Source organism: Osmia bicornis, chromosome 13 (assembly GCF_907164935.1).
Source record: "Osmia bicornis bicornis chromosome 13, iOsmBic2.1, whole genome shotgun sequence".
NCBI classification, from domain to species: domain Eukaryota; kingdom Metazoa; phylum Arthropoda; class Insecta; order Hymenoptera; family Megachilidae; genus Osmia; species Osmia bicornis.
In genome coordinates, this window is record NC_060228.1 from 3,009,917 (window position 1) to 3,037,910 (window position 27,994).

Below are 27,994 nucleotides of genomic sequence, written 5' to 3' on the forward strand. Positions count from 1 at the left end.
TAGTTGCAAAATTATAGTAAAACAGATAGGGTACCACTCCATAAAACCTACTAATAAATCCGTATAAATATGCCAAAACACATAGGGTACCACTCCATAAAACCCACTAATAAATCCGTAAATATATGCCAAAGCACATAGGAAACCACACCATAAAACACAATAAAGCACATGCAGGTATATGGGGTACCACACCACACAGCACACTCATGCACTTGTATAAAAATGTCAAAACACATGGGTGACCACACCATAAAACGCACTAATATATCCGTATAAATATTCCAAAATACATGGGAAAGACTATAGGAAACACCATAGGCACACACAATAACACTTGTGGTAACACACTGATAAATCCATGCACGAATATCCATGGTATCAACCCGTACCGGTATATGTTTGACAGATCCATCCGTATCCTTCAGCGGTCGCGATAAGACTGACTAGATTTGACCTCTCTCCAGGTCGCGCTTGTACCTGCGCGCGCCGCGCGCAATCAAGCATGACGTTCCGCTTCACCGGTTCCGCAGTTTAACTATTTCTATCTGATATTTGTTAATATTTGTTTAATTATTATTTTATATTTTACAATTGTTTATTAATCAAATTATTGTTATATCTATTTAAATTGTTTATTTCTTTACATTTCCGCGTGGGTATATTGTAAAATTTTGTTTAATTATTCTATTAAAAATTATTTAATTATTATTTTTAATTTTACAATTGTTTATTAATCAAATTATTGTTATATCTATTTAAATTGTTTATTTCTTTAATTTTCGCGTGGGTATATTGTAAAATTTTGTTTGATTATTCTATTGAAATTTATTTAATTACTATTTATAATTTTACAATTATTTGTTAATTAAATTATTGTTATATCTATTGAAATTTATTATTTTTCTAACTTTTATACACGGATATTCAGTAAATTTGTTTGAATTATTTAATTTTTATACAATATTAAGAAGTGATTATTGTGTTTTAATATAAATTTGATTTTTATCAAATAGTTATAATCGTTATACAATAATAACAGTTACAAATACTCTTCGATTCTTTAATTAATTTTCCAAAGTAACTGAAGTTAAATTTGTTAAACAATTATTTTAATGATTTTTCGGCCTTGTGTTAGTTCTAATTAAGGGGGTAACTTTTATGATTGATTCTTAATCTACATACTTGTAGCGACTTTCTAATATAGGTTTTGTAAGAATCCAGTCAGTAATTAATTAATCATGAGCCTTATAGGGGCAGCGGTTCGAACCTACAAGAATGATCACTCTAAAAATTGCTAATAATTAATTAATTACTTTCCGGAGGCAGATAAAACCTATACTAGAAGAAAGCTATGGTGCTATTCGTTATTCTGTAATAATAATGATAGACTTTGACGCGTGAATTTCTTTTTTACGCGACATTCTATCTACTATGATAGCGATTTTCAACCCATATGTCACGAGATGTACTATATCATTATTTTTATTCAAAGCATATTCAAAGGGGGTGCTAAAACAAGCATAACTGCCATACCGATTGTGCTCTCTACACGCAGACCTAATTTCATCTGGGGTTGTCTGGGACCCTTCCAGAACAAAGGCATGTCCATTCTTCTTGTATCTGTAGTTACTGACTTAAATTGATGTGTGGCAGACGACAAGGAACTTGCAATCTGTCATTGTAAAGTTTATCGAAATAATATTTCTTTAAACACTAATAACTTCGTAAAAACAAATTTTATTACAGAGATCGACCCGGTGGCTGATAATGTTATGAGGAATTAAATTGCGTTCGAACGTGTAAAGGCTGTCCATATTTCTGTACGAACTGAACATTAGGGTTATGAGGCTCCAATTTCGAAGTCTCGCTATTCATAAATATTTTTTCAACATTTTTAATATAATTTGCGTACTACATGATGGCTGAAAAATGTAAGGTACGTAACAATAACAGTAAATAAATATGATACTGTGATAAAAATTAATGGAGATATAATACATATAAAAAATAAAAGGTGGAAAGTAACAGCTATAAGTTCTTTTGTGAATTAAAGATTATTAAAGAAAAATAAACATATTGCAAATAAAACTGAATCTGCTTCACAATAGTCAATTATCTTTTACTCCTTGGAGTACTTAGCTAATACATGTTACCATGCAAGGAAATTAGTAACTGTGACTATATGTTTCAGGAATGTGGTTGCAAATGTGTAAATTGCAATCAAAATGATCAGCAACATGGAGACATGCATTTGCATGTAGAGATAGAAAACTTAAGACAACGTTTATTGGAAAGGGATAATCACATAGTAACAATGGAGACACAGTTTCTGAACGAGGCTGATAAATTTCCAAATGGAGAATTAGCTTCCTTGAAGGAAGAACTTGTAATATGGCAAGAGAAATATTCAAGATTACACGAGGCTCATAAACGTGTTCAAAAAGTAAATCAAAGTCTCGAGGATAAATTATTAAGGATTGTAGATAAATGTGAAACAGAAAAAAGTGCATTTACCAAGGATATTGCAACCTTGTCTCATAGATTAGCCGATGCAAATTATACTATACATCGTTTAACCCAAGATAATGTATGTTTCCAGTATCAAAATCTGATAATTTTTCGATTGAATTATGAATGAAATGTATGTTTTCGTTTCAGGAAAAGTACAGACATGATGTGAATTTAGCAATACAGCTTCTCCAGTGTAAACCTTCCAATTTTGTTGGTCAAAAATATGACTCTGTAAGCCATTTGAATTGATTTAAATATATAATGATTGTACTGTGTAAAAATTACATTAACATATGGTTGGTCTTTTTATCTTCAGTTACCATCTGAAGTACAAGCAAAAGTGAAGACATATATTGCACAAAAGAAACGTTCGAATGATGCTACACCGCCTGACGTGAAAAGTATTACAGTACCGATCTCAACATTTCCTCCAACAGCAATGGTATACAATGTAACTAAGTCAGCTGGTGATAAACATAGCGACGATGACGCAGATGAATCCAAACCACCGGTGGATATTGTCTCAGCTGCAATAATGGCCAAGGTTTTAGAAGATCGGGAAAAGGAACGAATATTTGGCAAACATTGTGATACTTGTACATGCCATAGAAGTATTTTAATGGTTGATGCTGAAACTCAAACTAGCGTACAAGGTGTATTTCCTTGCAACGAATGTGCAATGAAATATGCACAAAACGTGGAGAAACATGGGGATAATTTAAAGAATATTGACAAAAATGGTCAAAATAAAGAATGCCAAAATTCTATGGTACACGCGGTGTACCATGAGGTGAATGAAAATGTCAACAGTAAAGTACAATATCAGAACAATTGTACAAAGAATAGCAACTGTCAACACTTATGCACAAAAGATAAATTTGTAAGTAAGAACGGTAAAGTTGTAGACAATTTAAAGGACGCCACTCGTTTAAGTCTGAACACAAAAGTTAATTTAAATAAAAAGAATTCGATGCGTCGGAACGATGCGCAAATTGTGTTTCAAAATCAAAATGAAAACACGATTAAACAGGCAATATCCCAAAAGATTAATGATACATGTAGCAATAGTAAACTAAACTCTGATAAAGGAAAACAAATTAGAGCGAATAAAAAATGCGATTTACAAGCTGACTCTAAATTCAATTTAAATTCTTGGAGCAAATTGGAAAAGAAACCTTCGAATCACAGCCATACAGTTCCTGAAAATCCTAAAACTTACTTTGATGGAAAAGAACAAAGCCACATTGATATTATTAATGATAGATTATGGAAGAACGAATGGACGAAGCTGAAATCACAAACGAAAAAGGACGGTAAAAATGGGGAAAAGTTCAACAGTGATATAGAGATTGATGTAATTAATGATAGGGTTTGGAAGAATGACAGACCGAAAGAAGAAACTAATCGGCCACCGCAGTTAACATTAATAGAAGTGAAAAATGTTGACAGCGTTACAACCCAGAATGATTCTGGACAAATTGAAGTGGCCACTAGTCCAAGTTTTAGTAGCGATAGTATGGTAATTTCAACTTCCGATCCATCTAGCAGTTCTAGCGACGTTGTTCGATCAACCCGTTTGCATAATATTGGTAACGCAAAACCGAATAGTCAGAACAGAACAACCGGTCCTAGAAACTGTCTGGTGAGAGTGACACCAGGATCGAAAAACATTCTTTTAGATAACGCTGGCCACTATAAAACTGTATTATACACTAGCGGAAGTAACAAACCAAATACTGCTTTAGTTCATTCGAAGAAATTATCTCGTTCTGGATCTGAAAGATCGGTCTCGACTAGTAGCGAGGAAAGTACACCGATATTGCTGCACGACAATAATCAGTTACAAAGAGTAGCCGAATGGGTTCAGTCGTCCGTTCACATGGATAACTCAGTACCAAGCTACACGAAATTAAAGCCTAATGAAAACATAATGGATAAAAGTCCTTCCCTATTGTATTTAAATGAACCTAAAACAAAATCTATACCGCTCGGTGATAATCAACAGTTATACGAGAATTCTTCAATGAATAAATGCGCAAACGCGGAGGTAAAAGTCGAAGGTTTCAAAGAGAGAGATTCAAATAAGGATGTAAATAATTTTTCACTGAATGTAAATAACACGGTCCTAGACAAAGATAAGGATTTAATAACCTTCGACGTACCGATTGAAGAGGAGAAAGTTTTACCTAAAACATTGAAGAAAGGGGACGCTACAGATTTTGATTACGAGGTAAAGATCACTAAAGAAATGGAGGAGACTTATCTAAAGCTTGCCGCAAGTTTAGATCCTGTCGCGTTAAGCTTATCGAACACCGATAATGCTGATCTAACGATTGAGAAATATAGGAAAGATCATAAAAGGCTTCAGAGGAGCCAGGATAAGGTGGGATCAAAGGTGTAAGAGTATTTCAGCTGATATTTCAGAAGATTATTAAATACTTTAGCAGGGAGTTCCTTTAAAGATAACAGAGCATTATTTTTTGTAACTATGTGAAACTTAAGGCTGTACCAAGATCAGTAGTTTAGGGAAGAACATTCTATACACCACTGCAGACATAGAGTTTTATTTATTTTATTTGTACAGTTGTAAATTTATTGCTTGCCGGATGAGATTTAGTTTCATGCCAATCACCTTTAGCTATTTACATTAGTCAATTATGTGTTACAAGTAACGCGTGTGTAATTTGATTAAAATCAATCAGACATGGAATTAATTCCTTCTTACAACTTTCTGTCATGTGTAAATGGACTTCTCCTTTTCTTTTCTCTACAGTTTTGTATAGATCATTCTAGATCGGAAAATAGCCCAACTAAATTAGATAACGAACTTTTATTCTTGTTACTGCGATTAAATATTATAGAACGAAATTGCGTTCGTGCGTATTGAAATGAGACAATATTTAAAGATTCGTTGTCGGATGCTATGGTTTCCATAGTGCAGTATAATAACGCGTGCTACTTCCAATTACATTTAGGGCTCACCTCGCAAATATTTTGCGTTGTGATGTGTCTTTTAAATTCATTTGATACGGAGTAGTAGAAAGGGAGTAATACATTTTCATTGCGTGTGCTGGTATAGATATGGCATAATATAGCTGACAATATTACGGTCGAACTTATACTCATTAAGGTATATATTTGCGAGGAATAAGATTTCTGTTACGAGACAAGAATCATGGTACCAAAGTTGGGAAAGCTCTCCTTGCAAGATTTAGTACTTATTTATAATGTATGGCTTGAATCAATGTGTTATAGCGTAATCGTAATTTCTTTTCTTTCTTTGCATGTCTTACGTACTTCTATTTGGGAAAAAAAAAAGAGAAATACACAAGTGTAATTAAGATAAGTCTATTGGAATGGTTAAATAACCGATTTCGATGTGAATACAAGCTCGCTGTAATAACCGATACTTTCGTTGTAAAACGGTCCAATGAAAACGAAAGCTAAGCTTATTTACTTCTTCGATATCTTAACGAGCTTCTATGCAATTTAAAATTACTGTTTACCGTACTTTCACGGCTAATAAATTGATCAGTATCACAAATGCTACTTCCAAATAAAAAAAAGTAATGATTATAATAGAGTTACACATTGGTGTAACTGGGATTTCTTATGGGATGAAATGGATCTCTTGGAAATTTTGGAATTTTGAAATTCTGGAACTTGGAAAATTTTGGAATGAAGAGGTGGCCACTCCACATTTTTAGGGGGTCGGAACCAACCTGGCCCCTAATCTGGTTACACCAATGGAAATACAAAGATGGTTTACTAATGAAATGCATAATAATCACTGTAATAATAATTTTTATCAGAATCCATCGCGATTCTTCTAAAAAAAAAAATACATTGCGTTTCACGTGAAATATTTCTCTTGGATATTGTGAATCGTGCCGTTCTTCCCTCTGATTTTCAACTTGTGTAATAGAAAGTTTCTGTGGAGATCATGGGTATTGTAATTAAAATCGAAAGTAACCATTGTAAAGTTCGAGTACGTGTTAGCACGTACCTATGCGATGAAGAATAGCATTTTGTGGCGTACGTGTATTTTTAGGCTGTTCACTAGAGTTGGGATCCAAGTATTTCGAGAAACAGAAGCAATACTTTTAAGTAGACTCGAACCTAAACGAGATAGGTTTGAGCTCCTTATAATTACTTTGAGAAATGTAAGCGATACATTGAAGTATAATTGATCAATATAAGATCATACCAAAAAATTGTGTCGTTTTATTCTTATCGATGATTAGTTAAATATGTTGGATACACCTTTGAATTTTTATTTTAAAAATATTATTTAATACCCATTTAAGTTTTCCGATCCGAAGTGGGTAGTATCAATTCTGGTAAGTAATAGAAAATAATTATGTAATTACGTATCTCTGTTATGGCGTTCAATTAAAATTTTTTCACTCGGTTCATCAAACCCTGTGATTTATCGAATATTCATCAAAGCAATGTAGTAAGCTAAATAAATTTTAGTTTGAAATGAATAGAAAAGGAAAGCGATTCGATTTACTTTTGAACTGGCTCGAAGTGAAACGAGAATTCCGCTGCAAAGTAAAAATAAATCGTGTTTGCCAAAAACAAAGGTTCAACGTGCTTTATCGATTCGACTATGTTTCAAGAGTTAGTGTTCTGCGTCTTCCATTCAGAATTTGCAAAAATAAAGAATTGGACAGGTTCTTTAACTACCTCCTTTCATTCCTTAGTATTTAATAAAGAAAAAATAATAGAAGATCTTTGTTAAAGGACCAAGTTCTCAGAACTTTTAGCTTGAGCAGAGTCGAGATTCACGAGCTTTGATTTTGGCACGAAAAACGATTCCCGTAGGAAATTATCTATTTAATTCCAAGTCGAATATACTGTGTATAAAATATCGACGATAATTATAATATAAATTGTACAAATGAATAAAATGTGTTTAAAAATAGATTTATTCTTTTTCTTTTTATCACAGCATGTTTCATTTTTATTCCTTTTTAAATATTTTTTTTCTTAATTATTCGATTGTATTTAACACGTGGTGAAAAAAGTATCGCGTATGTCTAATTGAGAATGGTACAAACACTTATGCAACTCGCTGTACTTACACGGAGAAAATCGATCGCGCGATCAGGCCGAGCCCAGCTCGCTTCAATCAAGCTAATGTTCCAATAATTTGGATCCAGTACACCTTATTCGACCAAATGAATGAATGAACGGCCTCGCCTGCGAGAGCCTTGTTATGAAACGCTTGTGCAAAACCCCGAACGATACACGCTCGTTTATTCGCAAGTGTTGCAACAATTTTCGCCGCGTGTATGATCCAACGTGTGGGTGGACGAGCGTTACACGTTCAACGACGATCGATATTATGCAAGGAAATTGGGAATAATTTTATTCCTATGCTATTCTTAGGAACTTTATTGCATTTACTTTTTTACTGTATTTTCTTTGATCATCATGTAGAATTTTAATTGGGACCTTGTAAAGTTAATGGTAACATGAAAGAAAAGAAAAAAAAAATAGATTGATCCATATTTGGTGTCTTCTATAAAGAACCACCATCAATTAGGCTCTTTTTATCATCAGCAATTAGATGCAACGATCTAGAATTGAAATCGTTGAATGTACCACTTTGACCATTTTCAACGCACCTATCTTTGGTTCTAAAACTGTTCGTGCAGACGTAGACACCACCTGTTCCATTAACATCTACGGTAATGAAAGAGCGAATACAATTACCGTCAAGGAGGACGAGATCTGAAGAATCTCTATTCTACAATACTATGTTAATTAACCAGGGATCATGCTTCATTATGGTCCTTTTGAGAAATGTGGCAAACTGTTTTAAAAAACAAAGTAGCTACAATTGCGATCATTTTCAAGCCTTAATAGGCCAAGCTCTCTGCCTCAATAAAATTGAGAAGTTGGAGTGTTACAGCTCTTAAAAAAATCTTCAATTTTGCAATTTCATTATCCTCTCTTCTTCTTCAACCCTAGCTTTAATTTCATTTCAAATAACAGCTTCTGATATGGTTGTTTCGGAATGAATCGTTATCTGAATCAATGATCAATCGAACCCAAGATCCACGACAATCGTCCACATTTCCTCTGGTCATCGCGCCAGCGCCTCCCAAGTGACCAGCTTGTACCCTCGCTTTCTCGACGAACAGGCTAGCAGGCCAACCCCGTGGCAGTAAGAACGCGTTCGTGCTTACGCGAAGACGCGGACCGACGCCGCGGCACGTCGATGCCGACTATCGACGCTTCCTTGAGGCTTGCACCCTCGTAAATGCACCCTGCCCGGCGACGAAACTTCGCTGTCCACCTGGTAGCCAGGTAAGACGCGCTTTCCCTAATGAATCATACCCTTTATCGAACCTTAGAAAGTTTCCACTTAATGTTGACCATTCTTATTCACGTATTCGCGAACGATTTAATGATTTTTATTTGTTCCGTTTATTTGGAAGTAGGTGCAAATTAATTTTATAATATATATTCTTCGCGTGTGTAAGGAATCTTGGTGGAATTATTGTTTTCCCTTAGGATTTTTTGATTTTGATTAGGATTATGCTTTAAGTTCCCACTTTCTATTGTCTGGTTAGATCTAGGCAAAGTTGAGAATTAATTTTAGAAACTTTATTTTTATTTTTAGAGAGATTCTAATCTTCTAATCTTCATTACAATTGAACCAAAGTTTTGAATTAAGTTTCTGATTTTTATTGTCTGTCTAGACCTGGGGATAATTTCAAAATTATTTTTATTTGTAAGTTTCGAGTTTATTTAAAGGGATTCTTGTCAGCTTTTAAGATTCCTCCTCATCACCTAGGCTTATTCCGAATTTCGAGTAAATTTTCGGGCTTCCAGATAAGAATTTTCAAAATCCGTCTATAGATGAAATGAAACACTCCAAAAGTGTTTTTAAGAACCAAGTGAAGTGTTGTGAATTATCAGCAAGTGTAATTAATTTTTTAATTTGAAAAATACCAGAAGATCTTCAGGAATGTTTGATTGCAATTAAATGAAATAATTTGGAAAGGTGATTCTCGAGCCCTAAAATATACTAGTGGGTTAAAACTGAAGATCAGGTGCGTATTGGAAGTCGCATTCACGCTAGGAGCGCGATGTTTTGAATTTCTTGCGCATTGATGGAATTCGCACGACACGACGTTGCTCTCGTGACTGGCGCACGAGGTCGTACTTGAAATTTCATGGGTCATGCCTTTTTTTGGTCTAGCTGGATAACATCTGCTGCGATTATAACAACGGCCGCCTTGAATATATTCGTCCTCTTACTTGTTGCGATTCTTCGATCATTACAATGAATTTCTATTTGAAACGATCGATCGTAGACGATACATGAAGAAAATTTGTAAAAAAGAAATAGAGTGGACAGATAGGGTATTACGAATCTGTGAATTTTCATTGTTATTTTAGAGTAGGAAAAGTCGCTCGTTTACCTCGTGGCGGTCTCCATGCTTGAATTTGAATCAGATCGATAAAAGTCCGACTGTTCCACTTAAGCAGGAAAAATCCTACGGAATTTCTTTCATCCTTGCCGCCATCAAGTCTCGACTTTAATTATTCCGCGATAAGTTTTAACAGCATTACGTAGATTCATGATTAAAATTATTACATTTGAGGATAAAATATTTTTGATTTCTTAGCTGGGTTAAATAATTAATGAAAAAGGATTTCATATGGGATTAAAATTACTCTGGAATATTTCTGAAAAGTTTAATTTTTGATTTCTTAACTGGGTCAAATAATTAATGAAAAAGGATTTCATATGGTATTAAAATTACTTTAGAATATTTCTGAATAGCTTAATTTAAAAAATTAAAGTAATTATAATTGCAATGTGTTTGATTACACATAGCTCTCTCTACTGTGACAATATAAAATTCCAACACCCGAAATTTAAAAAAATATTTCAGTATATACTATGAAAAAGGAGCATAATTTCTTAGCTGACTCTATTAATCCCTTAGTTGCACTACTCATTTGATTTGATACATTGATCTTTAATATGCCCACGGTCGCATATAATTAATCCGCACGCATACGCTTATGTTCCGCTGTTGATCGATGACAATTGTCAAGGAACACGATGTACGTTTTGAATGAAAGCAAGTACAGCAAGTTGCACGCGAGATGTTTCTGTACACAGTATGTGTCGTTTGATCGTTTCCGTTGGAAAGAAGAAAAAAGAAAAAGAGGTAACATGTAATCTGGACTGTGTCGAAATTTATTGCATCGAATTAGCCGTAATCGGATCGCGAGCTGTTTCAGATTGCTACTAAAGGCAACTTGTACCTCGTCGCGAAGTAACACATTCGTGTGTAATTTCGTCGAGGCAAAAATTCTTTGTAATTTTCAACAACTATCAATTACCGCCGAATGATTGTACTCGAAATTCTAGCTTTTCTTTTTACCTGTACTTTGTTCAAATGTCATTGAATTAATATTTCTTCACTGTTGTTCAATGGAATCGAAAGGGAACCTTATTCTCTTTTTTTTGTAAGCGTTAATTACCGGGTTATTAGCGCCTAATTGTACCACATTTTCTACCGAGTTTCGAAATCTGGATTGAAGAAATAATTAATTCGATTCTTGCTCGAGTGCCTGGTAAAATAATCGGTTGTTACATGATCGTTACGCGGCGAGGAACTTCCTTGTCCGATGAATACAGGTGGGATGAGTACACACGGACGCGTGGGGTCGTTCACCTGATGGAAGTGGCTCCGTTTCGTATTTTCCATACTCGCAAATTGGCTCGAACGATTCATTTTAACGCGTCGAAGGAAAGAGGAAAAGTCGATGTTTAATTAAATGTTGCGCAACCGATGCTAATTAAACGAACGAGCAACCTTTGCCGCGCCTCATCAACGGCAAATCGTTATTTATAACGTCGATCATGGGGGAGATGCTGTTACAGCTGGTGCTTCTGGCCTCTGGGCTCTCGTTAAACCAGCCTCGTTAGTTAAACGTTCGAATGAAATTGAACGGAATCTGTCACCAAGAGATATCGTTGCTCTAAGCTTGATGATGATACCGCTAACAGGATGAATTAATCGAGAAATTGCTTTTTTTATTGTGTGGAGAGTTGATGGAATCAGATGTACCATTAATTTTTCTCTGTGGTGTATATTAAATTGTTACCGATACAAAATAATCTACGATTAAATACCATTTCGAAGTGTTAATTTATCATCCCTGCCATTCTTGAACGGACTCGACTAATTTTCAACCCCTTACGCCCGCATCGTATTTTCAATTCTCGATTGCAATTAGATAGAGTGCAGGGTGCATGCAGAAGCAGCTGGAAAATCGTCGATCATACCATGCCTCTGCATTCATATTTCACAAACACTTTTTGCGGTGTCAAGGTTGCTAATGAATCCTCCTGCTCATGAATATTAGAAGAAAATTTCAGAAAGTCATTAAGTTCATTAAACTATCAAAAGTGTAAATTTTCAAATCGTTCAAATTAATTAACACCGGTTTCTTCGATCATTTATTTTTCGTCCCAGTTAGAGGCGCCAGACGAGGATAACTCGTTAAGAATTTCAGGAGCCTAATTACCGGAAAGCATCTCGTACGCTCGTCGATGTTCGCTCAGTAGAACTATGCTGTCCGTCGCAGCTACATCTTACTCGGGGAATATCGGATAAAAATATCTTCGTCTATTTTTCTATTCGTGCAAAATGGAAATCGCAAATGAATAGCTTTCATCCGGGGAAAATCAGATTAGAATTCAACTCCCTCCATTTACTCGCGCCGATGGACACGAAGAGGAAGAGAAGTTCAGCTCGTCACAGATCCGTTCCGTTGCGATTCACGGGAGACAGATTTCTAGAAAGCGTGCAATAGGTCTCCAGAAACGTAGCCACAGCTTTGTACCTCGCAAATCGTGCCTCTATTGGCTTGTCCATTAATTTCAGACAAACGGCAATCGTAAATCAACGCGTCGCCGTCGCGAATGCCGTAAATCGCGTTTCGAGCACGAGGCCGTCGTCGCGTTGGGATCGTGTTGGCTTTTTCGAACGAGCTACGAAATTGCCCTGTTGACGATTCGAGGAATGTCAGTGGATGCTATGCAACTGTTTCGAGGACCGCCGACCTGGAGAACGTCGTCTAGGTGCGTTCGCATCGTCCGTTCCGGATGGCGCTTGGATCGTCGTTACTTCTGTGATTATCTTGGATTATTCTTGTGCTAATGGATGTTTCATTTATTAAATTCGAAGTTTATTGAGTGTTCCATGGGTTGTTGCAAGCTTTAAAATATTTTTTAAGTGATACATATAAAAAAATCAGAATTTGACTTGGTTTGATTAGAAGAGTGAGGAAGATTCTATAGATCTGTGATTATCCTTGATTGGAAATTGATTCAACGTCCTATGAATCGTTAGAAACAATCTTTGATTATTCTTCTGTTGATAAATGCTGATATTTGAATTGATTAGAAATTGATTCAATGTCCTGTGAATCATTAAAAACATCATAGTATCTTCTTTATTTAGGACCTTTTGTAATCTGCCTCTGATGATTCATAATCCAAGTACACTGCATAAGTATTTGGATAGTTAGTGAGTTTGAAGTGACAGTGACAGTAAAATCCTAAATGAAATTCTTTCTTTCCTCCTATTATTAGAAATATTCCTGGATTTGATTTCAGTGCTTTAAATTATACCTTGTGTAATTTCGTTTCGACAATTCGGTACCATTTTCATTTATGGTAAATTGGTAAATTGGAAAATGATACGGTGTCGTAATAAAGCATTTGAAAAACGTGGCACTGAATTTTTCAAGGTAGCGTTTAATAATAACCGTAATCGTAGGACGTGTTCGTTAGTGAATAAAGAAATAGGAAGTGCAGGTACGGTAAATAAATTCATCGGTATAATAAACACACGGTACGCTTGCTTCGTCGGATTCCATTGACCTATTTTTTCATACACTTGATCCATAATGATGTGCATCGAAAACATAACGCGTTCAAAACCATAAAACCGACGTTTCGTAACGTGCATGTCTACGTAACGAGATTCAAATGAGACACGGGATTTCCGTTCCACGGTTTCTTGAATGAAGAAGCCCGCGCGGCGTTGCTCTTTCACAGACTGTGTAATTTCGCGAGTTCCGAACTTTTGAATATCAAATACGTTTGATATTTTATTTTAATAAAAAGTTCCACAATCAAAATTGAATTTCAATTCTCAGTTTCCCAATAAATGCAAAAGGCTTTCAAAAGGCAGATTGCCCGAGAGCATTCACCCAAGCAACGCAACATTTCCAAATAGAAAGGAAAGATTTCCAAAGCAAGATAGAAAGTTTCTAAAACAAGAGGGAAACGACCTTTTTCGTTTAAGAACGATCCAAGTTTACTCATGAACACAAAATTCTCAAAAGAATCGACTGTCTCGTCTTTTTTTTTCAATGAAAAAAAGATAATAGATTTCAAGTTACAGGGAGAGAACATAGAAAATGTAGTACAACGTCACGGTATTGTGATAATAAGAATCGAGTCGAACATTCCCGCGTATGAGAGCGTGAACAAAATATATGTACACGGAGCACCTAAAAAGTAGAGTGAACAATTGCAACAATGTTCGAATAATTACACTGTGACAAGGGGACAGTCGTGAATCTGATTTAAAAAAAGAAATGAGAAAGGTAGAAGTGAGATTTATGACTATCGACACTTGGAAATAAATATGACTATATAATTAATTAATAATATTTAATATTCTTGTCTCTATTTATCTATCATAGTCAGGGAGATGAATGTCAGGGGGTTTGAAAACAATTTCTAAAGAATCTAAGTTTCACCCATTACTTCTAAATTATTACTACTCTCTCTTCCAAATACCTAACGTTTTCTGTATTTCTTAATTTGTCTTTTTTAGGTGAGAGCGACAACGGATCTCGGCGTGCTTCGCATTCTGGTGGTCTGCATGAAGGACTCGAGGTATTAAGATTTCCCCAAGAATTTCAACACCAAATTCTTGGATAATACTTTAAATATCCATCTCGAAATCTTTATCTCAATTGTATGTCAAGTACCATTTAAATTACAATTTCATTGTAATAAGAATAGAAACATCAACATGTACTGATAAATCGGAGATAAGATAGTATCAGAGAGAAATGTAGTGTACACTGATTACCTATTTAGGAAAGCAATGATTCATAAGCAAATGATGTCTCTGTAGTACGAAGATAATCACTCATGATAAAGTGCTCTTTTTCAACCAAATGCATTCTTATTACAGCTTTGGGGCCTCGAAAGGATGAGGCGGATAGACGACGGCCATGTTGCAAGACCACCTCCGTTCAGGGTGCTCGCGGCACCCGACGGGAATTACCTGTCACCCCCAACGATACCGCCGCCACCGCCGCGTGCACCCGAGCCCTACAAGGTCGCACCTTCCTCCACGTCGTCCTCGAGGGCGCACAGGCGATCAAGTTTCGTTATTATCGCGGACTCGAGGCCTGTATCCCCGGAAGCTAGGACCCCGTCACCGACCTTGGCCGCTGGCAGGGTCTCACCCTTTCGAGGACGGGGATTCAAAGGACCTCCGCCGCGATCGAGGTCCAGACCACAATCCCCCGAGGCTGGGGACGGTCGAAGAAGGGGTAGAATTGATCGTCGAGGTTTGATACAATTTATTTCTGTAGGATTTCTGAAAATTTGTCAAAATTTTTTAATTCTTGTAATTTTTTAATCTTTAGTTTCAGTATCGCAACAGAGTAGTCCGAGAAGGAGCCTAATACCGCAACCAACGCGGCAGCGTTCGACGTCCCTCAGCAAATCAACCGAGCGTCTCTCCTCCCCGAAGCTCGGTCGTCGCGTAGATTCCAGAGGCCGTCTGAACGCCGCGGACTCCAGAAATCGCCTAAATGCCTACGGTAACAGCAACAGCAAGACGAACCTGGCCACGCGTCGCCAGGTCTCGAAGACACCCAGCAAATTGTCTCCGATCCAAGGAACTCCAACGAAACCTGAAAAAACACCCCAAACCACGCGCAGAGATCGTTTCAAGGAAACCGCGAAGACATCGCCGACGAAAACGCAGAAGGTGTTCGTCTCTCCGGCGAAGAATCTCAAGAACTCGAGGAGGGTGAACCAGGAGAAGAATTCAACGGCTGGAAGAACGACGAGCAAAGAACGCGTAACGTCTCCCTCGAAGATTCCCTTGAAGACCAACAGGGTGAGCACTAATAACTTGAACCCAGCCAGGTTCATCACGATTAATCAGCCTAACGAGAAAAACAAGAAGCCGGTGGATAAGGGGCAGAAAGATGGTCGAACAAGTAACGAACAGACGAACGACACCAATCAGAGTGGGAAACAACCGGAAGCAGGGCAGAAAGAGTCTCAGACTAGTGAGAAAAATTCGAACACCGAGCAGACTGGCGAATTAAATCTGATAGATTTATTAAGACAAACCTCGACTGCCACCGGAACTTCCAGCATGGTGAACACCACAGCGACAACTGCTGTTCAACCTCTTCACATCGACGCGAATACAGTGCTTCTGGAGAAGGATTCTTCGGACAAGAAGAGCCTGAATCCCGAGAAGAAGAACCAAAGTGATCCTTCCAGTGGTAAATCTTCCAATTCATCGAACGAAGATGTCGGTAAGCAAAACGCGAGCGATGATCAGCGTCCGAATCCTCAGAAAGCTAGCAAACCTAACAGCAATCACAACCGAACGAAAGGTGGAACAGAAAACAGGACGGATTCCCCAGTTCCCAGTGAATCCATCGGTCATTCGAAGAACAGCAGTATCAGTCAGTCCTTGAAGAACGTTGGTAAAGTGAACAGTGCAACCACTGGTTCAGCTAAGAACAGGAGTCAAAACGATCAGACTGTTAAAACTTCCAGGTCGAACGATCAGAAGATCGAGGAATCGAATTCGATGAAATCTCAGCCGGCTTCTAATTCAGTTAAAAGTAACGAAATCGAGTCGAATGATTTCATTAAGAATCATTCGAGTAATGGTACTCACAGGACAGTGGTCAGCATCGGGAGTGCTGGGGGGGATGTTAAAGCAGCTCCTAGGTCAGCTAACGATTCGGAGACGAAGAGTGCGACGAATTCTAGTTCGGCAATGAAGAATAACTCGGAGCAGAATAATGTGTCCGTCACGGTTGGTGCAGTGAACGATGATAGGAAAAATGTGAACAGCTCCGGGGTGAAACCGCGAGCGGGGAATCATGGAAGTGGTATGTCCGTGAAGTCATCCGCGGGGGTGTCGGTCGATTCGATCGAAAGCGTTCGGTCCACCGACACCGGGGTCAGCGTGGACACTGTTAAAGGGGTGTCCTCGCCTAGGGAGAAAACCGGGATGCACGTAGTGAAACGGGCCCAGGAGATCGAGACCCTCAGTGGGAACGTGGTGCACTTGGAACAGAACGGAGAACCAGCGTGAGTACATTTAATTATTTTATCTTAAATTATCGCGAAGTAATTAATTTAAATTTTGTATCGCCGCTTATTTCTCTATGGAAATTCTGGTAGAATTTTTATAATAATTGATTTCAGGGGTTGTGATACTTTGAGTTAGAATCGCACGAAATCATATTTGTATCTAAATCGTGCTGATGTTAATCTAGAAAGATTCACAGCATAGGAGAACTATTTATGCCGTCGGAAACGAGAATAAATTGCCGTGGATCCGATTCGGGTGCCTGTATTAAAGGACACAGAGCACATAGGAGGCAACCGTGTACGGACAAAGCGAACGCGACGGATTGGAAAATCGAATTATAAGCGGAGGCTCACGACACGAAAACGAGGCATCATTCTCAATTAAACGAATCGCTTTCGTGATGAGTCGCGTCCTCTGGATAAAAGAATTGCCCCTAGCTTCCGGCGGGAAAGTTATGATTCCCTAAAACGTTTATTCCTGAAATCGTTACCTCCCCGGGAATCTATTTTTTTACCTGGTTATCAATTTTCGTATGATTTCCTCGATCAAGAACGAAGATTTATTCTCAGATTACATTAGTCGATTTATCTAGAATTTTTCATATTATTCGAGAAAATCATTTTTGAAGTTATTTTTCATCGGGGTGGTTTTCTCCTTGAAGTCAGTGTATCACGACAGAGATCACGAACTACATCAACCCCCCAGTTATTCACTGTTGAGCGTTTTAGTACGTGGTTACCCTTATACACCCTTGTTTAGGTGCACTTAACGGAGAATTAATAGTTCCATGCAAATTTTGAGGCGAGTTGAAACAGTTTGGAAGGTAATATACGAGTAATATATAATTTCTGGTTATAGTAAAATTATTTAGAAAACAGAATATCTGAAAAATCGTGGTAGAAATTATATACTTTTCTATTTAATTCGTGTCACGTTACTCTGGTTTTAATTACAGTCTCTGGGTTAATTAGAAATATTACCTAAGAGTAGCTTTAACATTAATTACAGAACAAGATTGAATTTCTTTACAAAATCATGTATTTTGATTATTATCAAAAGTAGAAAATAAAATAAATAGAAATTATAAAAATTCAGATTCAAAAACTCTGCTTAAGACTTTTATTAGGAAACCATTAGAATGTCTTAGATTAAAAAAAAGAAGAAAGTGTATCGGAGAACGGAAGGAAGTACGTCGTTGGACGCGTGCAATTAAATTGTTTTCCAAGTTCGTGCTGTTGGTAGCCACTTGTCGGGAATATCAGAGACACAAAGGGTTGCGCGGAAAACTTGGCCCATCGCGTAAGATCCACGGAGTTCCTTCACCCCGGTCACATATAAAGCACCACCCTTGCCCGGTGGTCGATGGAACCGGGTTGGGTTTATCGATCCCATGGAGATTTACATCGGCGAGGCTTGGCCCAAGAGGGATTATAAATCAGAATTTCGAATCGCCTTATTACACGGACGTCGCTGATTCTTTCAAGCGTTCCGTAAAACGAGACAGAAAGAAAATAAAAAGAAGGGAAGGTTGCAACCGTGAAGCGGATAGGACCGTACTACGTCCACGCCTCTGAACCATGATTCCTCTTTTATTTTCCCTCGTTCGACAGACGGTTTTTTGCTCGACGATGTAATAGAATCGACGGCTAGATAAAGGTGTCAAGATCGAGTTTAATTAGCGATCGTGCGATCGACAATGAATGTGGAACTGACGCGAACTGTCGATTACCGTTTGTTGGAGAATTGCTACAGGGCGATTCAAATCCAACGTCGCAATTATTAATTGTGATATTGGAAATAGGAGGAGTGGTTCAATTTTAATATTAGGATCAATTAGAAAATTAGAAAATTCAGAAAAATATAAAGACACAGAGGGTTTCAATTACAACATTTGAAAAATAATTTTAAAAAGTTAACATTTCATTGCATAAAAATATTTCTAATCTCCAATAACCGTAAGAAAAATGATACATCTAATAATCTACAATTCCCTCAAGCAATTTCTGAACATCTTAATTAAATCATGCTGTATTATCGTTCACAGCAGCAGTTACAGTTATAGGAATATTTCGTCCGGTTGTATCGTATTTAATAACATTTGCATGCATAATGCTAATAACATAGGTATAATCTGTACGACGAGTTTCCAGGTAACAAATATACACGTCGTTTTACAATGTTACACTGCAAGCTTTTCTACGTTTTTCCATTCGGAAGTGACGTTCATCAAACGCTATTGTTAGAACAATTAATCATTCTCGTGCGCGTATCGATACGAGCTCCGTTATTAACGTAATTATAATGAGATTAAATGACTTTTTTACGCGGTAGGGTCATAACAGTTTCGCGAGATTTTATTACGTACTGCCACGTAGCGTGACGATGCTGTATAATCGCGAAACGAATACTGAAACGTCTTAACAAACAAGAATTTTCTTTATTCATTAAGGTGTCACATAGGAAATTAATTATTTGAAGCAAAGTAGATCGAAAAATTTGCAATTAGAACTGTTACATGCATTCCATCTTTTCCATTTTCTTTTCTTCCTTAATTTTATTTTTTAAAAATTCCAAGTTAAAATTCCAGTGTCTTTAACTTTTTGAAGAAATTTCTTAAAATTATTCAGGGTATCCGAGGTTTTAGGTAAATTCCGTGACACGATTCTTTGTAATTGTAGAGAGTATTCAAGTGTTTGCTCACTTTGATTCTAGATAAGTCACGGAAGTTGTGAAGATGGATTGTGTACAGTGCAAAATTAGTTTCCTCCATAGCTTTGCTTAGGAAATAAGAAAAATAACAAGTTTTAGCTATAGTTAATTGTACGATGTAAAAAATTCTAATTAAAAATTTTATTTTCCACTCGTTAATGTTGCTCAAGATCAAGATTGAGACATAGCTGGGAACGTTCACGAAATTCGTTTGCTAATTCGGCTTCTAGAAAACGGGTCGAGTGAGCAATAAAAAAAAAAACTGAATAATACTTGCAAGATCTGAAAGTTATTTCAGCGGTACATTTAATAATTCACCCTTGTCACAATGTTATTAATGTTGTATTAATGTGCCTAGCTACCACTGCAACAGGGATTTCTAATCTACTAGAATGAAAATAAATATTACGTTCTCTAGTACTCAATATTTATAATTAGAAACTCTGAAGAAAAAGTAAGATTCTTCCAAATCAAATACTGTATTAGAAAATAACTTATTTTAATATTAATTGAAATTTTTATAAAAAGAACTTTGAATGATCAATCTATGATAATAAAAATTAGTAATTGTAAAATAGAGTATTAGAAAATGATGGAATTTTTGATATACTCTTAATAGAATAAAAATAGAAGAAGAACTGCAAGAAAGTCAATTATCAGGATTACTCTTTCCCCAAATAATTTTAAATGAACCAAACAGTGTCTATCCCTGGCTTCTGAAAATAATCTTCGCCAAATGTGCAACTCACACACAATCGCCTTGCACACCCCATACACGGGTCAAGCAAATATTATCACGTCTATTATTAGTGTATCGTTCACGTTGGCGAACGGGATTCCTCTAAAAACACGGTTACACGTGCACGCCATTTCCGGCCTGTTGAACGTAAACGCAGACCTTTCAGTTTCCTTTTATCTTCTTGCATATTCCATCAACTTGTTTTCCCACTTTTTCTGTTATCGACGATTTAACATAAAAGTTGATTGTACCTTGCACCAAAGTTTCTCTGTACTCTTGAAAATTGTTTAAATTCCATGGTGCTCGGATAAAAATGCAACCAGATCACCTTAAGCATCCCTTAAAATAAAATTTCCCTTTCTAACAGTAGTCTAATTTGACAATAATTCACACATCAAAATCAAACGTCATCGTTGCACAAAGATTACTCCAAATCCTATATCACAACACTGAGTTTAAAATACGAGACGAAGAAAGATCCTGAAGAACAAGGTGAAAATATGATCTGTCCATTTCGCTGCCTCGAACCACGAGCCGTCAGCGTTTGACGGACGATCAGTGGACTGGTAGCTGGTCATCTGCATAATGTCAGATCGTGGTGGATAGTTAGGTTTAGTCGAACCGAAAATCGACGTAGAACAGCTACGTGGAGTGTCCTGCGAATGGTCAGCATCGCGTGCGGCCAAGGTCGAACCACGTCCACCCCTGTGTATTTCACTCGGCTGGCACCCTTCTTCTTCTCGTCTCTTCGTCCACACGATCCAGGTGTTTATCCGGGAAATATTCAGCGAGGTTGGTCCTTGCCGAGATTTTTGGAGACGTTTCACAGCAGGGTTTCGGAAGGTGAAGGATCGCGTGACGAGGGGTGGAGGCGTGAACTAGCCCTTCGTGTTTGGCCCAGTTTCGCGCGACATTGACGTCAAACGCTTATTACCTGGACTTCTTATTTGTCGACGGTATTCCCCGTTTGTAGATTCTTCTATTATTCACGGGAAACGGTTGTTGATTAAACGTGAAAGAAGTTTGGGTGGAAGATCGTAGAAATTAAAATGTCCAGGAGCAATTTTTCCCATTATTTATATCGGTATTCAACGTTTTTCTTCTGAACTAGAAATTAGGATTCAACCCCTTTTAGTATCTAATAAACGTTTCAAATAAATCTCACCATAAATATTCAAGGACAGTCTTATAAAACGACTGAAAATAGCACGATGAAGAATTAAAACGATATTTGCCTGGCATATTTTCGAGACAAAAGCGACAGCGTGGCGATAACACGTTGATAAGAGCGTCACGGTATCCGCAACGTGACGTAGAGGAATTACGTTCCGAGAATATATTTATAATTAACAGAGATCGAGTGAAATGAATTGCGCTGCGACACAAGGCACCCTTTTAACACCCTTCGCTACGAATAGTTTCAGAGAATCAAACTCGATATCATTTCCTTGTGAATTTTGAAAAAACGAATCAAAACTGGGTATTCGTACGCGAAACTGCAGGGTCATCGATTATTTCCCTCGAATTTGCAATGCGATTAGGTTTTAGCTGTTGTTTATGTTAATTAACCTCGTCAGCGTGTTAAGCGCCGGTCACGTAACTTAAACACGGCACGTGTGCGATTTCGTTGCATTCTTTTCGTTTATTCTTTCTAATTATTACAGTTCAAATTCGTCTGTATAATTATTATTGAATAGTACAAAAATTTAGGCACCCATACATATCTGAATTTTATTAAAAAAGGAATTTTTTGGAGGATGCAATCATAGTGATTCGTTTTTCATCATAACTCGAGCTTTTCCCTTGTTTCCTTTTGATTTCTCGTGTAATTGCTACTGCGAATGGTCTAGTTGAGCAGATAATTAGCGGAGAGAAAGTGTATCATTCAAATTCTATAGAAGAAATTTCCACAAACGAAGTTTCTTGACGGAAATAATGACTCTTGTCAGTTACAAAAGGTAATCAGTGAAACATTAATCAAATTATATTATTGCAGACGACATCTATAATAAAATCATTGTTGGCCATTTGTTTTGTTGAAAGGCGTTAACTGATCGCGAGCAGGTGAACGTAGTGTAACAAGGTAATTGTGTTGTTGAAAGTTTCTTCTTTCTTCATTTGAGCTGCACGATTTTGGCGGCTCCATGGCACGATCGCCGTGGAAAATTGTAACGCGGCTACGGTACGAACTTTCATGACGGTTCTACGGCAACTTTTAATGGTTTTGTTTAACGTGACCCAACGACCGCAAACACGCGTCGTTTGCGAAACAATTTTCTGTGAAAGTAGCAGAGGAATTGGTAAAATAGCTTTCGATTTGGCACGATTAGTGGCGAAGCATTTAAATTTAGTGAAAACAGACAGAATAGTTTGTTTTAGCAATGATAAAAAGCAGACATTTATATAATTCAATAATTAAGGCCTATAATTAATTATTAATGATGACGGGCACAAAGTAGCAAAGGCTGATAGAATTATCATATCTCCATGGTGGTGTGAGAATCTCTAAGTAGTACATCTCAATATATTGACTGTTACAGTGAAAGTAGACGAGTATGGTCAGACACATTACATATAATAATAATTATCACACTAGAGATATGTAATTTTGTAATTTCATTTTTGTATCTATTGCTTTCAATAAGAAGAATATTAGAACCTATTTGATTACTAATTTTTTTATATTGATTGCTAATTAATTAATTAAATCCCATGTAACATATTTTTTTTCAATCACATAAAATTAATCTGAGAAATAAATAGAACATGATTGTCATTGTTTTCATTAAAAGGATAAAAAAAATGTTTTATAAATAACATAAAAATGTTTGCTCAGCTTGCAAACAGATGTAGAGAGATTTCATTTTGTTAACTTAATTCTGCGACGGGTGTTCACGATATTTTTTTATTTATTCAGGTTGAACAATATCTTTATAGCATCCAAATATGTGAAAAATCGATGTCGTAAACGCGTTAGTACCGCAATTTCCATGGCGCCATGTGATGGCGCGTAATATACATATTAACACGCGTTGGACATCGTTACACTACGTATCGCATAATTCTTTGCTCGCTTAATGATATGTTTTCTTACGTCACGGTTTTACAATGTTCGCAGGACTTTCTTATCACTCGTTCAATTTTTTACGATCACGTAGAAATTCATTTTTCATTTTCCCATGAATCATAAATCAGGTTATTGATCGTAAAAAATATTGTGTACCCTCAAAGGTTTCATAAAAAGCAATATACTAGGTTTTTATTCCTGATGCTTAATTTGATTGGTAAAATTTCTGCTTTAATTCATAAAATTCTTTATTATAAAAATATTTATGAAATGTGTATGCAGTTGTTTTTATTGAATTTTGAGCTTTAAATTGATATATCATAAGTGCCATTTAATGGTACTTTTCTCTGATCAAATCGTCTTAGACTGAAGTCACCCATTAAAATAATTTTCCATCTTTTTGTGAACAAATGTAAGAATAACGTTTCATTTCGTGTATTTCTCCGAAAGGGCAAGGAGATTCCATAGAAAGTGTTATTTTTATAATCGTTCTAAGCAAGCGTGCTGAAGGAGAAAGTTCGATTTCGTTCGTACATCTTCGTTCCTCAGGGTCTCACGAGTGAAACGACATTCACACGCACATTTCGCAAGGGTAATCTGTTCAACTGGTCAAAGCGAACGCGATTAAAAAGTTCGTGTCATTGAAACGTTCGTCACGGATTTGCGCATTCAGTTTCTATATTCAGCGATCATTAGCTGATTCATCGAAAGGAAAATCCCTACATAAAATTCCAAATTAGAAATCAAAAAATAAGAAATCTAAGAAATTTCATTAAGCTCCAATATACCAAAAAATACATTTCAAAATATAATAAATTAATAAGAAGAAGAATAACAAAAAGAATTAATGATTTTTCATAGACCCCTCATAGATTCCTTAAAATTAATAAGAATTAAAATTAGGAAAACGATTAAAAGAACGTAGAAAAAGATTTCTAATAAAATGGAAAAGGGGTAGTCGTGCAGGGGCGCCTTGAAAAAGCGTCGGGTGTTGAGTTAAAGAACTTCGCCATTCTTGGTTATCGATTTCGCGGTCAACCGAAGGAAGTCGTGGTCTTACGTGTAATGCAGGTGACCGAAGGAGAAAATCTTTGCGTGACCGGCCAGTTAAGGCCGGCCACCCTCCCTACGCTTCTCCGCCCTTCGTCCTCCGAGGTACCACCAACCCCCGAGTACTGCGGCACCAGCAATCTTCGTGCGACACGAGGCAGAGCCGCGATCCTCGCTTTTCATCATCCACATCGAGCAATACCTTTTCTTTGCCTCTAAAAATTTCTTCGTCGTATCATCCCTCTAAACTTTCGTTCATTGTGAAAAACGCGTCGGTGTTCGAACCGCGATCCGAAGAGTTCTTCGATAAAGTAAAAGCAGAAGGTAAGATTTTGTTAGTGCGAGCGTTCGTAGAAGAACGAAGGTGCTAAGACAACCGGAAGGAAGGGTAGATCCGCGGCGGCAACAGGGCTGAACACGTGGAATTTTGTGCACGTTGCTCCTCTCGCGATCGATAACAATCCTACGCGACATTTCAGTGTGTAACATTTTCTCGTGCTAATTTATTGCTTGTAAGCGAGGCTTAAGGAGAGTTCAAATTTTTAGACAAGGGGAATGTTGAAAAATTTATACAACCCTATTAAAGTGCTATCAACCCAACAATTGAACAACGATATAGGAATTATAAATGATTCAAATATATTCTATTGTGCTGAAACTCTATAAGCATCTAATTTGTCGCGGTATTGAACGAATGATCCTAGATTACAAACTTTATTAAGAAAATGAATTGAGTTGAAGTAACGAAGCAAAAATTCAATCCTTTTTTATTTTAACGAAAACGAATAAATTATTCTAAATGAATGAATCGTACAGTGACCTACATTTGATCTCACGAAATCCTTGAAACACCCTGTACCTTGCCACCATTCGTCGTAACAGTTTCATAAACCGTGTCACGATTCATCTTTTTCTGTTTCTTTTCTTAATCGACTCTGAAAGCTCTTTTATCGCGTGATCGATCGATCAACGGAGTAAAGTAGTTTTTAATAATACTTTAACGGGGTGCGGCTGGTTCTTTGATTACAGGGTGCTGGCAGCAGCGAACGGCGTTGGCGAACGACCCCCCGAAAAGCTTTTCACTCGTTGGAAGAGATCTTGGGATCGTTGTGGCGAGTGCTGTCGCAGTATGAGGTGTCTAGCTTGCCGTACTAATCCAAAGGGATTAGCCTGGCCCGGGAAACATTCCAGGATCACTACCTTGACGAACAGAAACGAACAGCTTCCGGCGAACAATGCGAGCGACAATGCACCCGTTGGTTGTTGGCCTAAATTCAAGGACAGATGCAGGTAACTTCGTTTGGAAATTTTATTTTACTTTTAAAATCATTAAGATGGCAAGTAATATAAAATTATTCAAATTTTATTTAAGAGGAATTGAAAATTAATTACTGAATAATGTTCAGAGTTTAATAGGATGCAAAGTTAAGAAAATTAGAAACTCAGCCCAAGTGTTTATTTTTCATAAGATTAAAATTAATGAAACATGAAGAACCAACTTTCACCTGAAAATTTAGACGAGCTGCTAACGAGTTTCATCGTGATTCAATGTTTTACTGATACATCAATATTCATGGTTATGCTTTCTAGATTGATTGCAAGGAGAGACGAATTTGATCTAACTCATTAACACGTAAACCGTAAATTGAAATCGGTATTTATAAAATTCCTCAGGCAAATATTATTTTTATAAACTTTCAAGTAATTAAATATTGTTCCGTTAGATGCAAACGGCTCAGGGATATGAAATGTTGCTCAAGAAAATCGAGGATCGCGCCTGCAGAGGCCAGTGTCTGTTGTCCACCGGAAAGGAAATTCGGCGCTATTTGTCGCCGGTTATTCGACAGCTGTAAATGCAAGAGAAACGCTGAAGTAGAACGCACAAGAAACATACGTGCCAAGCACAGTCTTACCAGCGTAGCACCACCCCCATTATCAGAGGTAATAATTGAAATAGACAAATATTACCACAAGCGATAAAAAAAACTTCAATTTCAATTTCTAATTTTTCAAGTTTCCATAATTGAAATTTTCTATCGAACAATAGGAACCAAAAGCTAAGATACCGGATGTTCTGGTAGAGCACAATTCCCTAATGCGTGGCGCTATTCCATGTCTACCAGTTCCTCTCGCCTGGTTTTGTCTCGTTTGGAACGTTCTACTGCCTGGTTCCGGTAAAATCAGTACATCAAATTAAACCTCTGCTTTATTTTCTAAAAGATTCTCGTACCATAAATTTAACTGCTAAATTTAGTGACATAGATATCTGTATAAAAGTGTGTTAAATCAAGGTGTTCTCGTTTCTAGGTACCGTTTGGAGCGGAATTTTCAACTTATGCACAGGTCAACCGAGATTCTCATCAGTGGCTGGAGTGAAATCGAGACTCGGGGCATTCGTGGTAAATCTGATGGTTGGGGTTGGTCAATTATTCACTGTATTATTCTGCCTGGTTGGTTGGGGTTGGAGCATTTGGTGGGGCGTTACTCTGGTCCGTTTAGCCAGTAAGTAATAATTATCGATTCTAGATCAATGAGATTATAAAGAAACATGAAAATTTTGAGGGAAAAATAAATACTTTTTTTTAGATATTCGACGGAGAGGTGTAGTAATATCTGTTTCTTTTTTCTTTTAGGAAAATACAAGAGATTCAAGGCGTCCGAAGCAGCCCTTAACGACCCCGAAGCGAGAGGCGGGGAACCAGCAGCAATGCCCCCAGGTGTACCAAGTCACGCGCTAAGAGGGACGGAACGTACGCGATAATTAACGCGATTTTTCACCCTTATCGTACTAAGCGAGACGGTTTTTATATTGTCCTACATCAACGATTTTTCACTACGTGCCTTCTCGATAACAAAAAGCTGCGAATAAAGGAATCTTTTTCCGCTTGAAGATCCGCTAAAGAAATCGTTATTGCAAATTCGAATACAACCCTCGGGAATTTTTTTCCTAGATCATCAAATTTTTCCTACGAAATTATTGTGAAACGCGTCGTTTCGTTTCGCGGCAAAAAAGGATTTAAGAAGAACGAAGGGGAAATAAACGTTTGAAAATCAACTCGCGATCGAAACGAAGTTCTTGAAAATTAATCGCTTTCAATGAAAGCAACCTATTCGTGGCGTTCTTTCAAAATGTACTCGTTGCGTCGAACGGAAATTACCTTTTTAGTTTTATTCGCAACGGTAAGATTCTTTTATTTGGAATAAAAGAAACGTTCGTTAAACGTTTCACGATGGAGTTTCAAAGAAATATAAAAGGGTATTTTATATTTTGCTTTCTCGTTCTATTTATCATTCTCGTCGTCGATGGAATAAATACGTTTTGAAAAAACGTACTTTATATTTTTACAAGTGCAACATATAATATACGTATACATACATCCATATACTCAACTATTCGACTTATTCAACTTACAATTAATATCTGTAAATATGAATTGTTCCCCCTTTTTCCATTCCCTAATTAAAATAAAGGCTCTTCATTTTTTTAAATACATTATT

At 36.9% G+C, this 27,994-nt stretch overlaps 2 protein-coding genes across 4 annotated transcripts; both read left to right on the forward strand.

Moving 5' to 3' along the window:
* Nucleotides 1–1,635: 1,635 nt before the first annotated feature.
* Nucleotides 1,636–7,441, forward strand: LOC114875053. Of its 2 annotated transcripts, XM_029184934.2 has the most exons (5): nucleotides 1,636–1,683; nucleotides 1,750–1,939; nucleotides 2,195–2,590; nucleotides 2,662–2,745; nucleotides 2,831–7,441. In XM_029184934.2, exons 2-5 carry the CDS (start codon nucleotides 1,919–1,921, stop codon nucleotides 4,913–4,915), a joined length of 2,586 nt encoding a protein of 861 aa, XP_029040767.2. In that variant the 5' UTR covers nucleotides 1,636–1,683; nucleotides 1,750–1,918; the 3' UTR covers nucleotides 4,916–7,441. The 2 variants fall into 2 exon arrangements, with proteins under 2 accessions (XP_029040767.2, XP_029040766.2); XM_029184933.2 differs by having other exon boundaries at nucleotides 1,642–1,939.
* A 1,271-nt stretch (nucleotides 7,442–8,712) lies between these two features.
* On the forward strand, nucleotides 8,713–27,987 carry LOC114875057 (protein stum). 2 transcript variants are annotated; one of them, XM_029184942.2, is made up of 9 exons: nucleotides 8,713–8,832; nucleotides 14,403–14,464; nucleotides 14,769–15,150; nucleotides 15,229–16,927; nucleotides 25,526–25,786; nucleotides 26,221–26,437; nucleotides 26,544–26,670; nucleotides 26,804–26,998; nucleotides 27,130–27,987. In XM_029184942.2, the coding sequence occupies exons 3-9, from the start codon at nucleotides 14,787–14,789 to the stop codon at nucleotides 27,255–27,257; spliced, it is 2,991 nt and encodes a 996-aa protein (XP_029040775.2). In that variant the 5' UTR covers nucleotides 8,713–8,832; nucleotides 14,403–14,464; nucleotides 14,769–14,786; the 3' UTR covers nucleotides 27,258–27,987. The 2 variants fall into 2 exon arrangements, with proteins under 2 accessions (XP_029040775.2, XP_029040774.2); XM_029184941.2 differs by lacking the exon at nucleotides 8,713–8,832 and adding an exon at nucleotides 12,509–12,684.
* The last annotated feature ends 7 nt before the right edge of the window (nucleotides 27,988–27,994 follow it).

Coding starts and splice junctions, on each gene's coding strand:
- LOC114875053 (XM_029184934.2), top strand. CDS start 1,919: ATGATGGCTGAAAAATGTAAG. Junction 1,940..2,194: donor TGATGGCTGAAAAATGTAAG/GTACGTAACAAT, acceptor TATATGTTTCAG/GAATGTGGTTGCAAATGTGT. Junction 2,746..2,830: donor TTGGTCAAAAATATGACTCT/GTAAGCCATTTG, acceptor TTTTATCTTCAG/TTACCATCTGAAGTACAAGC.
- LOC114875057 (XM_029184941.2), top strand. CDS start 12,576: ATGTCAGTGGATGCTATGCAACTGTTTCGAGGACCGCCGACCTGGAGA. Junction 14,465..14,768: donor GTCTGCATGAAGGACTCGAG/GTATTAAGATTT, acceptor TTCTTATTACAG/CTTTGGGGCCTCGAAAGGAT. Junction 26,671..26,803: donor CGTTCTACTGCCTGGTTCCG/GTAAAATCAGTA, acceptor TCTCGTTTCTAG/GTACCGTTTGGAGCGGAATT.